The 14,349-nt window shown below is 41.1% G+C and overlaps 1 protein-coding gene across 1 annotated transcript; it reads left to right on the forward strand.

The window, feature by feature from the left end:
* Nucleotides 1–12,502: 12,502 nt before the first annotated feature.
* LOC147435402 (uncharacterized) lies at nucleotides 12,503–14,006 on the forward strand. The gene is made up of 6 exons (XM_086487727.1): nucleotides 12,503–12,566; nucleotides 12,685–12,759; nucleotides 13,189–13,254; nucleotides 13,339–13,460; nucleotides 13,554–13,586; nucleotides 13,929–14,006. The coding sequence occupies exons 1-6, from the start codon at nucleotides 12,503–12,505 to the stop codon at nucleotides 14,004–14,006; spliced, it is 438 nt and encodes a 145-aa protein (XP_086343853.1).
* The last annotated feature ends 343 nt before the right edge of the window (nucleotides 14,007–14,349 follow it).

Genomic DNA, 14,349 nt, shown 5'->3' on the forward strand with positions numbered 1-14,349 from the left:
TTGGAGGAACACAAGCAACACCTCCAGGTAATATTTCAAGTTTTAAGAGAGAATAAACTTTATGTTAATCGAAAGAAAAGTGAATTTTTCTTGCAAGAGATTCAGTATTTAGGTCACATTATCTCTCAAGATGGCATCCAAATGGATCCATCCAAGTTAGAGGTAATAAAAGGATGGCCTAAACCAAGGAATCTTCATGAACTAAGAAGCTTTATAGGTATGTGCACATACTATAGACACTTCATAGAAAAGTTCTCACAAATTGCAGGACCATTACATCACCTAACAAAGAAAAGCGTTAGGTATACATGGTCTGCTAAGGAGAACAATGCTTTTGAAAAGCTTAAAGAAAAGCTTATCTCTCAACCTGTGCTTACCCTACCGGATCTCTCAAAACCATTTGAGGTCCAATGTGATGCTTGTGGTGATTGCCTTGGAGCTATTTTGCTCCAAGAAGGGCACGCCATAGGCTATGAGAGCCGAAGGCTCGACCCTGTTGAGCAAGATCTAGGCATATACGAAAAGGAACTCCTTGCAGTTCTACATGCCTTAGACTCATGGAAGCACTATTTATTGGGGACTCCTTTCATTCTGCGAACGGATCACCAAAGTCTTAAGTACTTCATGACGCAGACCAAGCTCTCTGACAAACAAATGAGGTGGGCAAATTTCCTTTCGCAATTTCATTTTCATATTGCTCACATTGCTGGCAAGCATAATCAAGTAGCCGATGCACTCTCAAGACGGCCGAGAGTGAATGCGGTTTCCATAGCAACTCACAATGATCTATCTTCAATGATAGCTGAGTATGCTATTGATCCCGATTTTAGAGATGTGATTTCAGCCCTTACATTAGGGAAGAAAGAAGAACCATTTACTTTACAAGATGGTTATCTTCTCTATGGCAATAGACTATGCGTTACTAACTCCCTGCATGAGAAAGTAATGTATGAATCTCATGCTCCCCCGTATGCGGGGAATAGAGGGATTCAGTCTACCTTAAAGGGAATCGAAACATATTTCTATTGGCCTACCATGAAAGTGAACATACAAGAGTATGTTTCCAAATGTGTGGTATGTCAAAAGACAAAATTTGATAGAGGGAAGCAACCTGGATTGCTTCAACCCTTGCCAATCCCTAATTCACCATGGGAGAGCATATCCATGGATTTTATCTTTGGATTGCCTAAGTCTATCCATGGGAATACGGGAATATGGACGATAGTAGACAGGTTCAGTAAACAAGCTCATTTTATACCTGTCAAAAAGACTATCAAAGCCCATCAAATGGCAACCCTCTTCATTTCACAAATTTTCAAATACCATGGCTTGCCAATGTCCATAGTGTCGGATAGAGATCCTAGAATGACCAGTAATTTCTGGAAGGGTCTCTTTGAGAATTTAGGGACAAGGCTAAATTTCTCTTCGGCCTATCATCCACAAACGGATGGCCAAAGTGAAATAGCTAACCTAACAATTCTCGATCTACTAAAAGCCTATGTAACGGAAGTAGATCAAAGATCCCAATGGGAGAAGTACTTACCCTTAGTGGAGTATGCTTACAATAACACTGTACATACTTCCACGGGAAAAGCACATTTCGAGGTAATTGAGGGAAGATCAAAAAGTCCCTTGCTACTTAAGGTACATGGGAAGATCTTCGCTGCAGATGAGTATAGCCGAGACCTACAAGAATCTTTTCAAAAGATTAAAGATGCTATCTCTATCTCACAGCAAAGGCAAAAGGCTGTTGCTGACAAGCACAGAAGAGCCCAAGCCTTTAAAGAAAACGATTGGGTCTTGTTAAAGTTTCCCAAGGCTCGATTAAGGCACACGACAGGCAAGAATCCTACGGGCCACCAAAAGTACTATGCTAAACTAGCAAAAAGGTACTATGGTCCCTTCCAGATTCTTAGGCCAATCAATGACATGGCCTATCAACTTAAGCTGCCCAATCATTGGCTCATACACAATGCTTTTCATGTGAGCCTATTAAAACCTTACAAAGGAGAGCCACCTCAAGAACCAACTATTGAAGACCCACCGGAGATCGAGGACCAAGAGGAGGTGCTGCAGCCCGAGTCCATTCTCCGACATGAAGACAAGGTATTAAGAGGCGGTAAGACTATCCGATGATATCTTATTAAATTTAAGAATTATCCTTTTGAAGATGCTAGATGGATGCAAGGCATACAATTAAAGGATAACCTAAACCTTGTCAATGCTTACAATGCTTCCCAAGAGTAAGAAAATGTACAAAATGTTAAAAATGAACAAAATTTTTGTCTTATAAGACTCTCTTTTTCTTTATTTGTACACTAAAATGAAGTAGTATGCATGCTTAGATCAAGTTTGTGGAGACGACGTCTCCCAAACACCAAGTAGAGCTTGTCACTCTACTATGGAAGACTGATAGGACTGATGTGCAGACATGCTTGCGGCAGCCTCAAGCTCTCAAGCGCCAAATGGACTAGTCATCCATTATGGAATGATGTCGTAGGGTAACATAGGGATCCTCTACCCGCTAAGAAAAGGACTCATGAACATGCTTTATCTTCTCTACACCATAGTCAAGGACGACTATGATTTCAAGAGAGAGGTAATTTCATAATAATCAATATCTAATTCTCCTAAATGATTTTCTCATATTAAACTGATCATTTAATGTGGGGAAGGCCAGGGGAGAAAAAGCTAGAATATTGGTTAAGCTAGCAGACCGGCCACAGTAGGGATCCAAAGGAGGGAAAATAGGGATCCAAAGGGGGGGCCATCTGCAAAAGAGCCATGTGCAACAATGGGCTAAAAAGACCCTAAGGTTCAGTCCATTAAGACTTCCAAAATGCTAAGGTTCCAAAATTCAAAGGTTGTGTCCAAAAGGTCAACCCTAGGGAAAATTGGATGCTTAGTGTGTGTACAAAAGTCTTCTTCAAAGCCTACAAAGGAGGGGGCGAGCCCATTTAGTAGGGGATGAGAGAGAAAGCCACACACACACACAGGCTCCCTTTACACAAAGGGAATTAGGGACACATGTCAGCTCCCTAGGCCAGATGCCCACAAGGGGTGCCCAATTCCTATTGGAAGACCCTTGAAGTGGACCAATGAGAATTAAGCTAGAGTAAATCTACTTTAATTAATTTTAAAAAAGTTAATAAAAGAAACCAATGAGAATTAAGTCCCCTAGAAGACTATTGGGCAGTCTCCCAAGGGGTCCAATGAGCATTCAGGAGCCCAATGGCTTGCCTGATTCCTATTGGCCAGGAGGCACAGGGGTCCAATAAGAGTTTAGTTTAATTATTTAATTACCTAAAGCTCTCACAAAAGGGGAAAGGGGGACACATGTCAGAAGGCTATCACTTATGCTGCTTAACACCCATTGGCTTGACTTGGGGAGGTCCAATGAGGCAAAAGCCAGACCAATTTAGCAGGAAGGGCTCGCCCAAGAGAGAGGGGGGGCTGATTTTTGCTTGGTATTGACACACACACACACTCACACTTGACCATGTGTGAAAAAATAATACTCTATCTCCTCCCAAGCTTTAATGGAGAGCTCATCACCTACTCCAAGCTTGTGAGATAGAAGCCTACATCAACACTCTCTTGGCATGTGGATGCAAATCCAACCAAGAGCCAAGCTTCAATGCATGCTCATCTTCTCTACCAAGCTAATTACTAAGCTAAGCTATGCTAATATGAGTGATTATGTGAGGAGATGTACATCTTTCTCGTAAGATACTCCTTCTTCCTCTCAATCTACTCTCATACCCTGCTAGCTCTCACCATCTTCGAAGGTGTGTGAGGTCTTGGGTCTGAGAACGGGGATAATTCAAGTTGGGTTTGATTAAGTGTTTTGCTTAGTGCATGAAGCTTCCATCTTCGTTGCACTAGCTAGTCTTGAAGGAACACAAAGAATTGTATTGTACAATGTCTCTCTTGATGGGAGAAACCATAATACAAAGCCTTTTGGAGGGGGGACCGGCTCCATGCAAATCCGGTCCTCAACTGTTGTCAATAGCTTAATTTCTCTCTCTTTTCAAAGTATTGTTGATGCTATCTAACTAGGTGTTATGCTTTTTTGTTGCTCTCTCCACCCAAGCACTCTTGTAATTCTCATTAGGAATCTATTCTAATGAAATGCCCACTATGTTCATGCTAATTTCCGCTACACATAAGTTATTAGGCCATTTAATGTTACAACCGCCCACATCGATCTCCATCTTTTGACACCACACTGAAACAAGTCATCTTTTGCCAGGTTGTGTTCTCCTTATTTCCCAAACTGACTTTGCTACATTTACTTCAGGATATGGGACATCTTTTGAAGCTGTTTTTTTGTGCTGAAGCCCACCAATTGAAGTTGTCATTGTAACATACTCTGGCCTGTGGCTATCCTCCTCCAAGACAATATTTGCATCAACAAAAATTGTCCTCTTTTTTCTAATACTCTTTTCTTGGAGTATATTTCTATTCATTTCAGGACTATTGACACCCATTTCATGCATTGAAGAATGTGTGAGGTCAACTAGTTTCTTTCCAGCTTCCGCGGAAGTAGATGAAGGTCGGGTCATGAAGTGATCTGCCAAATCTTGAGCTCCCAACACCTTTCAAATAGGCATTATATTTCACACTTTGAAGAACAACTAAATCCATATCTACACATGCTGCCTCATACAAACTTATGTGATCCTTGTAACCAACCGAGGCACGCATACTAGCATGTTTTGACTCAGACATGTTTGTGTTAGGGACAAAGATACCTCCAGCATCTTGTGATACAAATATTTCCCCCCAATGAGGCACTCGTACATCCCAGGAAGCCAACCATGTCTCCAATGAAGCAATCTCCCCTTCAATGGCCATTCCTGTTTTCCAAAATCTTCTAAGCTCTCCCTTACATTGCTCATCCGCATTCTCTGTAGGTGCAGTTCTCCACTTGCGACACAAAATCTTGTGCTCCTCTTGAAATGTTGGACGGATGCACTTGACAGTATGTCAAAACATACTTTTCTCCCAATGAAACAAACATGATCTCTCTTTGTTTGGAGTATACTTCTTTGCTCCTCCAAAATAAACAGTACGCACAACAATCCAATTGGCACTGGCTTCATCTGCCATAAATCCCCTGAACTCTGGCTTATCGAAACCCTGTTTCTTGACCACATTGTTCAGCATCTTCCAAAATTCAATCTGAGCATATTTATTTTCCACGCTAAACTCAGCAATTGCAATGGTGAGTAGCTCTCGTACATAAGGGTCATAGACATGCGCTGACATAGTCGGCCATCCTTGAACACGGTGAACATGGTCAAAGTGCACCCACATTTGTTCCAAATTACCTCCAGGATGCATGCGATTCACCAAATCAACTGCACTGCCCGGTCCCTTAATTGACATTTTAAATACATGAGGTTGTACTTTATCACCCAATTGACCTGGAAAAAGGATACTATGGATAAAAGGATATTTGCACTTGCTTTTCAAGTCAAGCACTGTAAGGTCTCTGACCCGATCACAAGAGCACCCTTGTATCACAAAATGAATATAATGGAATAAGTTACTAATTTTAGCAGTTTTCCAGATTCTGTCAGTGTCATGATGTTTAGAATGTTATAAAGCTTCAAAATGTGAATTAAAATAATTTTTGTGAAAAATTTCCAAAAATAGTAAGTTTTTGGTCACCCGACCCGTCCAGTTTTGATCGTCTCGAAAAACTGCACCCGTACCCCAAATTTGAGAAAAATGCATTTTCGAACCCCGAGGGGCTGCTAAATATGGCAGGTACTCGGGCCAGTAATCCTTAGTTAGAACTTCGTATGGCAATTTACGGCATCAAAATCCGATTCGTATGACCCGTTTTAGCTTAGAACCAAATTTCCTAAAAATTGTCCGGGGAGATACCGGGGGCCCGGAACTGTGTGGGAACAGGTCCCAGGCCACTCCAGATCATCTTTAGCAGCTAGGGGGAACCCTCTTGCTTTGTGGGAGTCTTGGGAAAGCTGCCAAGCCTGCAACTCAGTCTCAGAACCAGTTAACCAAGCCAACCTGACACTTGGTAGGCAGAGAACTGGACTTGCCATGCTTAACTGGAGAAGCTCCCAGATGCATTTAGCAACCCAGATCGATTTTCAGCCCGTAGGAGCCTATTTAAAGACCTGCACACACACACACACACACACACACTTATAATCACACACACACACAGTGCATACACACACACACCCACATACATTGGGAAGGTGCTGCCGGATCACACACCTATTGAAGAAGAAGCTAGGAGGGAGGTGTTGCCGAATTTTCATCTCAAGAAGCTCAATTAGATCAGAAAATCGAGAAGATTACCAGCTCTTAATCACGGTAATGACAGTTTAATTAATGCCATCTGAAAATCCCTTTCTCTACCATCAAAATTTCTCGTACATTATGCCTATTCCTAACCAAAAATCTCTATGACTACTCTCTAAATTCTCCTTATTCGTACTCTATTATGTAATCATCATTCCATAGCTGAACTATCAGCCATTCTTCACTCTCGATTAATGATTAGAGCATAATTACCAGAGTCTTCTCTCTCTAGATAGCATAGTAATTAATCGGCAAGCTAGTATTTGTGCAGATTGAAGAGAATCACTATTGTAATCACTCATTAACATTGTAGCTTAATTGAATTCATTTCTCTTATGCATTAAGACGTAATTAAGGAGAAATTAATCCATCAATAAGTCTCTAAGAATTGTTTTTTCCTCACACATATGCATAGGGTAAATCTGCATCATCTAATTGCTAGGAAATAGTTTAATCATACTTAATCCAATTCTCTGGTAATTCCAATAGTGAAATCCAAATTATTCTTGATCATGTAAGCCGAATAATTATCTTAGAGCCGGTTCCCATAGGATTATGTGCCATCCTTAATGATTGCTTTATGAAAGAAATCTAGACTCTCATATAGGAGGGATTAATTGATGTCACTAATCTACCCATTGGACTGTTATGATGCTTGTGAACCTTAGCTTTTTCTCCAAGCTAATCATTTAAAGTAGTGAGAAATGGCCCCGGTTAAGAGGACGCGCTTCGGTGGTGCCCATGATCGCGAGGCAGGAACGAGCAATGTCAACGGGAAGGGGAAGGCTCCCATGGAGGAACAAATACCGGCCATCTCACGGGCCATCGATGAAGAAGTGGAAGAGGTAGATCATATTTTTATTCAAGTTGTTTAAATTAACATTGCATACGCTAGTTAGGAATGCTCATATCCCCAAACATGTTAGAGAAATCCGACGAAAACCTCGGCATTGAAATCATTGTACATTAAGTTCTAAAGTAGGAAGGTAATGTTTGATGGGTATGCTGTTTGCAAGAGGAAAGAATGTCTGCTAGGAAAAATTTAGCTCGGCATGTTCATTTTATTTCCAATGTTGAATCAGTCATGACCCCCCTACTGATCACAGGGGGCAGAGTTCCTCGTTAAGGGCTCTTGAATCCACGACTTGCTTTCTATGCGGTGGATACCCACGACTTGCTTTCTATGCGGTGGGAACCCACGTCTTGCTTTCTATGCGGTGGGAGTGTCCATGACATGCTTTCTATGCGGTGGACATACCTAGTTGTATGGGCAGCTAGGCGATAACGGGAGGAGTGAACTCTCTCTGGAGGGGGGATGTTGTACCTCCAGAACATTGGAACTTTTATGAATAAGTTTGAGTAGAATTTTTACTAGAATTCTGTCTTGGTGTTGTTTGCAATACTGGTTGAAGGGCTGTTTTAACGAACCATGTGATTCGGAATTAAACAAGGAATATCTATGTTGAACAACCTTTGCGGTAGTAATTAGGTCACACGAGGAAGTGTGAGTGTGGGGGTGGAAAGTGGGGGCTTGGCTCGGGTTGCCAAAGCCTACGAGATGGGTGGTCCCGATTGGTCGGGAACTCTCTGTCCCCATAGTGCTTACTCGATATTGGTATTACTCATTGCCCCTAGAGCGGTGAATCCTCGAGAGTACGTGCCTTTGAAACATGGGGAAAAAGACACTCGGGATTTCTCTCCTCTTGGAAGGTGGGTCTTAGGATCGCTAGATAGTTAAGTACGCTTCCCCTGCGAGGTGGAGCTAGATCTCGTTGCTAGTAGGCTCGAACTCGACTCACTTTGTGATGAGAGATCGTCCGCTAGTTGAACCCTGAACCATTTTGTTTGCTTCCGCTATAGATCTAGTGGCCACCAGGTTTAGCATCAGATCCGTTGTTATAAACTGTAACTTTCTCTATTGTAAGGCTCTCTATAAATCTTGAATTGGAGTCGAGCCTGGGCTTATATAGCCCTCCCACAACCTAGAGCCTTGGGAGCGTGCCCTGCACAGCCCGAGAGAGATGTTGGAGGGGTAGTGCACCCCCACAAAGAGAGAGAGAGAGAGAGAGAGAGAGAGAGAGAGAGAGAGAGAGAGAGAGAGAGAGAGAGAGAGAGAGTCTTAGAGACAATCTTTCAATCAAGGCAAGGTACTCCATGGCCTTCCACTTCCCTTCCAAAGTCGGACCTCCAACTCTTCCAGCCAGTGCTTGTGTTGGGATAAGTTGTCAAAGCTCTGCCAGGATTAACTAAACTTTGTATGGATTTCTTATCATTATGATTCTAAGCCTAAACTACCTACAGCCATCCACACTGGCGTGGATGGCTAGAAGGAGTTTTGAATGTGAAAATCTACAAAAAATAGATATATAAAAACAACAGCTTGGCACATCATGCTGGGAATGAGCTTGTGAGGATCGATCTTTTCATTTTTCTACATGTTTGCATGGAGTGGAGGTGGTGGAATCGAAGCAATCAAATTTTGCAAAGAACATCTTGCTCTGCTGCTTGGGAGATACTCCGTTTCTTCTTGTGGAGTGGGAGCCCTTTGTCACCCCAACAATGGAGTGGTGTGATGATGGTATTTGGAGGGCTCTCAGTGCAAATTTACCTCAAGTGGCGGCGCAAGAACAATCCAATGGTTGAGAAACCAAGGAAAGATTGAAGTGTATTTTACAGACTCATTTAAAAGAATTCTTTGGGCCATGTGCCCTTGTCATACTCGGGATCCTCAAATGGATTGGATTCCTTGTGAGCTATTGCGAGTAAAAGATCTGGCGAAAAGTTTTAGATGATAGAGTTCTGAAGAAGCTGGGGAAGATTTTGAGGCATTATTTTGTATTATGTAAGAAGCATATTCTTGTTACCTTCTTCCCTTGGAGCATATTTGTAAGTCTCCGAAAGGCAAACTGTGAGAATATACAAAAAATAGTTTTGTCGAAAGTGTGTGGTTTACATGGTATGCATGTGGCTCTGTTACTTCTTTGGCTGCATCCAATGGACCTCATCGGCTGCATTTTCCACCAATACAGCTCAGTGGAGAGGTAATCAATGATTGGAAGTTGTCCATCTATTGCAGCTATATCCTGTATTGAAGTGTAAGTTGATTTTATTACTGGTTTAGAGGCAGTGTTTTTGAATGCAGAGCACATTTTATGCAAAGAGGTGTGTGTGTGTGTGCGTGTGTGTGTGTGTGTGTGTGTGTGTGTGTGTGTGTGTGTGTGTGTGTGTGTGTGTGTGTGTGAGAGAGAGAGAGAGAGAGAGAGAGAGAGAGAGAGAAAGAGAGGCATTTTATGTAAAGTAACTGCATGTGTAAACACAAACATTGTAAAACATAATGTTAGATGGATATAGGATATAGATGTATGTAGACATGCATTCATGTATGTAAACGTATATTGTTGCTTATGCACCAGAGTTTCAACATTGATAGTAGAATGTATTGAGTGAATGGTGGGACAACCTTGTTGTTGGCATCCATGATGGGTAAATGAGTGTGGCATTCATCATACATTCTACTATCAATGTTGAAACTCTGGTGCATAAGCAACAATATAGAGGGAAATTCTCAAGATTAAATTTTATAATTTATCATTCTTTTTTTAAAATTGTTAGCTCCCCTCTAGCAATCCAAGCCGACATGGATTTTTTGAATTGCCTCTAGGCATCTGCGTCGGCATGGACGCCTAGAGGAAATTTTAGTGAATTAAATAAATCGTTTTTGGTTTTGTTTTGCAAGTCCTTCAATTCGTGGACGAGATCGCAGAGGGAGACGGCTTTCTTCAACTCAAGCTTTCAGTATCTTAGAGAGCAGTGATCAAATAAGTGCAGTCTCTGTCACAGATATGACAGATGGTTTGGAGACATAGGAGGAGGAGATGCAAAGTCAGGACTTGAGGCTTGGATCCATAAATGAATTTGATGAATCTCTTGCCCCACAAGAGGCATGTTTTCAAATAGTGCCTTATGTCGTAAGATATGAAGTAGCAGTAGAGCCTGAGACAAGGGAAGAGCACAAACTTTACATGCATAGAGGATAAGATATTCTTCAATGTACTCGCATGTTTAGTTGTTTTGATTGTCCACCAATTCCTTTATGTTGATTGATCCCTTATGCAAGGGTGAGAGGCTTACGAGATGATGTTAGTGGATTGAAAACTGCTTTTGCAAAGGAGGGCTACATGCAAGAAAAAGGAGCTTTTATTGTTTCAATTTGGAATTGCAAGAAGGAGGAAGCTTATGTGATAGGTATTTCATTTCTCTGCTTTGGTCTTTCCTATTGTCTATTTTTATGGTGTTTTTTGTTGTTCTCATAAATAGTAGTTGAGTGTGCTTTTCTGCCTATGATTATCTTTTTTGCAAAGGACCTTCTTACTTCATGGGACTCAATATGGGTTGATATACATAAAGAGTTTTAAATTGAGCTTTCTAAAAGACCAAATCTTCAAGTTCTCTCTAATAAAATGTTCTATGTTTGGGAGGGTAATCATAGAACGGTCGCTTGGATGGAAGCTATCAGAGAGAGATTCTTCATTGATCGAGAGAAACATTGTAGTGTGCTTTGTACAGTTATTGATCCTACTCGAGTGCCAGAGATAGCTTTGCTTAGTAGCTTGCAAAGAATGAATTTGTAAGCTTCATGACTTTCTATATATTTTAGTTGAAAATTTCTATGTTGTGTTTCTGACTTTTTATATATTGTATATGACCTTGGAATAGCATAAATACACATGCTCTTGTAGTCATGCATCTTAGGGATGAGCTTGTCAATTGCTCCCACATTTGTGCAGCAGATCATGAAGCCTATGGAACAGGGCTACCAGAAAAAGATCAAAAGTTGATTGTTGCAGTCCGTAAGAAATACTCGAAGGGTGTGGAGCCTTGGTACCCACTTACTCGTCAATACTTGGGAAAGCTCTTATACGATGTGAGTGTCTTTGGCTTGCTTTTTTGGAACGATCTTATATTTTCTTTTTGTGAAAATTAGATATATTAAATTATGTATTGAAGGATAAAATATCCAAGTAATTGAGCCAAAGAGTATGTGCTTGTTTTTTGCAAATTATTTATTTTTAAGTATGTGTTGAAGGTTCAAATGTCCAAGGGATTGAGCCAAAAAATAGAGCAAGCTAGGCACACAATGACAAATGAAGAACTTATAAAAAAGGAGGAGAAAATATTGAATGATTTAGCACTCAAATATGGAGAGCGCGTTGGAAAGCTGGTTGAATTATTTTTGTTTTGGGTGTTTTTCACATAGTGTACTAGCTGTTTAAACTTGGTTTTCTATTTGTTGCTTAAAAACTGCAGTTGTTAAATATTGTTGATCCGAATCTTGGGCCGGATTGGATGGTTCGAGTTCTTGCACTCAAATGGGGTCCTGATAGTTGGGCTACACTTGAGAAACTGAACTTGATTGCTATGCATGATGCTCCTGTCTTGAGCAAAGTGTTATGGGTTTCAGGTAGATAAGATTACTAGATCCTCTTATGGTTTAAAGAAAGGAGATCATGTGTATCGCATGTGAGTAAAGTTTGTTTTGACTTTCAAGAATCTTTGATGTAGATTTGCTAGTTTTTTGTGATTATTAGTTTTTTCTCATCTTCCTTGTTATGTAGCTGGATCCGTAGAGAGGGCCTTCTACAAAGGATTTTTGATAGGGCCACAAAGTTTGTGGAGGACTTGAGCAACATTGCTAGTGGTATTTTGTTGCCTCATGATTGCTCTCTTGCCTCTTACTTTGAGGAGCTCATGTTTGAAGCAAGGCCCTATCTTTATCCTTTGGAGACCTCTCTTGAAGCTAAGACAAAAGATGTTGACAAGCTATGAAGAAAGTGGACACGGTACGCATGGCATCTCAGCGGCTAGCCTACAGGTCAAGCTCATCATACTTTTATTTCAAGCTTTTCATAGTTACGAAGTGTGTAGTGATGTTATTTTGTTATTTTGTTTTAGATTTCTATTATTCTTGGTTGGAAAAGGCTTTCTACCAGGGATTCCATTCTTAGCTAAGCAGTGGGCACAACTATCTACTGGGGAAGGATGCATGTACTCCCCTTCCATGCATAAGCTCACTACTTGGGAGATGGAGGCATGTCCATGGTGGATAGACATGGCTTCTGGGCATGTATTGGCGAGAGAGAGAGAGAGAGAGCTTCACGATATTATGAGAGTTGGTGGCACATCCGTCGATGTGCCTCTCCCTCTTAGAGTGGATGAGGTGATATCAGGTAAATGGTTACTCAAAACAGTCTCAAACATAATTTGTCTAAGAGCTTTAAATTCTCTTTTTCCTAAAATTATTTGTTTTACATACCGGTAATATTGTGTTTTTTTGCTTTTTTCAAGCTATAAATACTTCTCGCAAGGGAAAGGAGGTGATTGTTGAGACTAGGGTGGATGCAAACATGGAGCGAGAGCATGGTGAGCTTTCACTTGCAATGCAATCATTTGTCTCGTTCATTTATTGGAGTTAAGTCACTTTGTTTAGCCTCTTGTATCGCAGTACCTCTTGGGGAGATTGTTGCAAAGAAAACCATTTCTTTTGTCTACATCGTTGATACTCCCTTGTCTTCTCTGTCCTCATTGCCTGACTCACGATGCATGGAAATTTCTGGGGACTACATAGCCATTGCTGCTGATTTTAGGGCCGGTGTTTGACATCCGACATGGATTCGTGTTCATGAGCACATGGGATGTGCACGCCTCAATGGGACCTTGTGCGTGCGTGGTGGGAGAACAGTTGCATGGGCTGCTGATTTGATTTTTTTGGATCTTTCCTTTGGTGGTTCCCCATTAGCCTCCCTGTTGTACCCCTTTGGGATATTTGTAGTGAGGATCGTGTTTGTGCAGGCATGCAACTTGCATATTCGAGTTTGTCAGACTCAGGGTGGTTGTTGATCATGGTCTCTATGGTAGGTTTTTGCTTCAATCATAATTTTGTATAGTACTTATCGATTTTTGTTGTGTGTTTTCTATTGTGACTTTTGAAACCTCTTGCAGAAGATACCATTGGCTGGGTTGAGAGATTTTGTCGTGCATCAGAGATGGCTATTCATCGTCGCATTGTGGTCCTCCATCATGGAGCTTATGGTTATGGTAATAGCTTTGGTGGTCGGATTGAGGTAATGCTCTTCTACATATTAACTTGTTTGTTTCTCATTTTGGTGTGTTATTATTATTGTGATTGCCCTCTGATTGTCTATGTGGTGGTGTAGTGTCATTGTTCTCTCTTACTTATGTTGCATAGGGTTGGTATGCAACCACCTTGCTTTGTGGTTGAGAGCACCCCACTATTCAATCAGATTGGCATGCAGCTTTTGGATTCTTACATGATGCACCATCTTCTAGAGTCTTCTCTAGCCAGATCATCATCAGGGGAGCCATGGCGTGGTGGCTTGCAAACATGTCACTCTTTTATTGCATGTTTTGTGGAGCTTCTTTGTAGGCCTGGAGGTCTTTGTTTGGAGTTGGGATGTGGTACAACGCCGGTATTGGCAGCATGCTTAGGCACAGGGCGGGTGTGTGCAACAGTCGACATTGATGACACTTTGATTTCAGATTATGTGCAACCATTATTTCGCCCTAAAAAGCGAAGCAGAGAGGGAGCCTCCACCTCTCTTGATTTTGATGATGTGGGTGACATACTTTCGCGTGTCAACCTCTTTTGATGACTAGTGAGAGTCCACCTTACACTTCATTTCCCCCACCTATTTTATGTTTCCATCATACTTTTATGCTATTTTGTCACTTTTTTGTATCATTGTTTAGTATTTGAAAATTATGGATAATGATTCAAACAACAATTTGAGATTTCTTGTGCTTTTATGATGTATATTTTGTATTGCTTGCATGTGGATTGTGAGACTTATCTTTTTCTTTTTGTATGGAAGTGTGTTGCCAGTTTATGCTGAGGGGATTGCAAAAACCATGGTTGCTGATATACGATATGATACCACAAGAAGTGTCAGAGACGCAATGTCTTTATTGATGACGAGTGTGACTCTTCATAGT

This window comes from Adiantum capillus-veneris, chromosome 18, assembly GCF_014529385.1.
Source record: "Adiantum capillus-veneris isolate H3 chromosome 18, ASM1452938v2, whole genome shotgun sequence".
NCBI lineage: Eukaryota > Viridiplantae > Streptophyta > Polypodiopsida > Polypodiales > Pteridaceae > Adiantum > Adiantum capillus-veneris.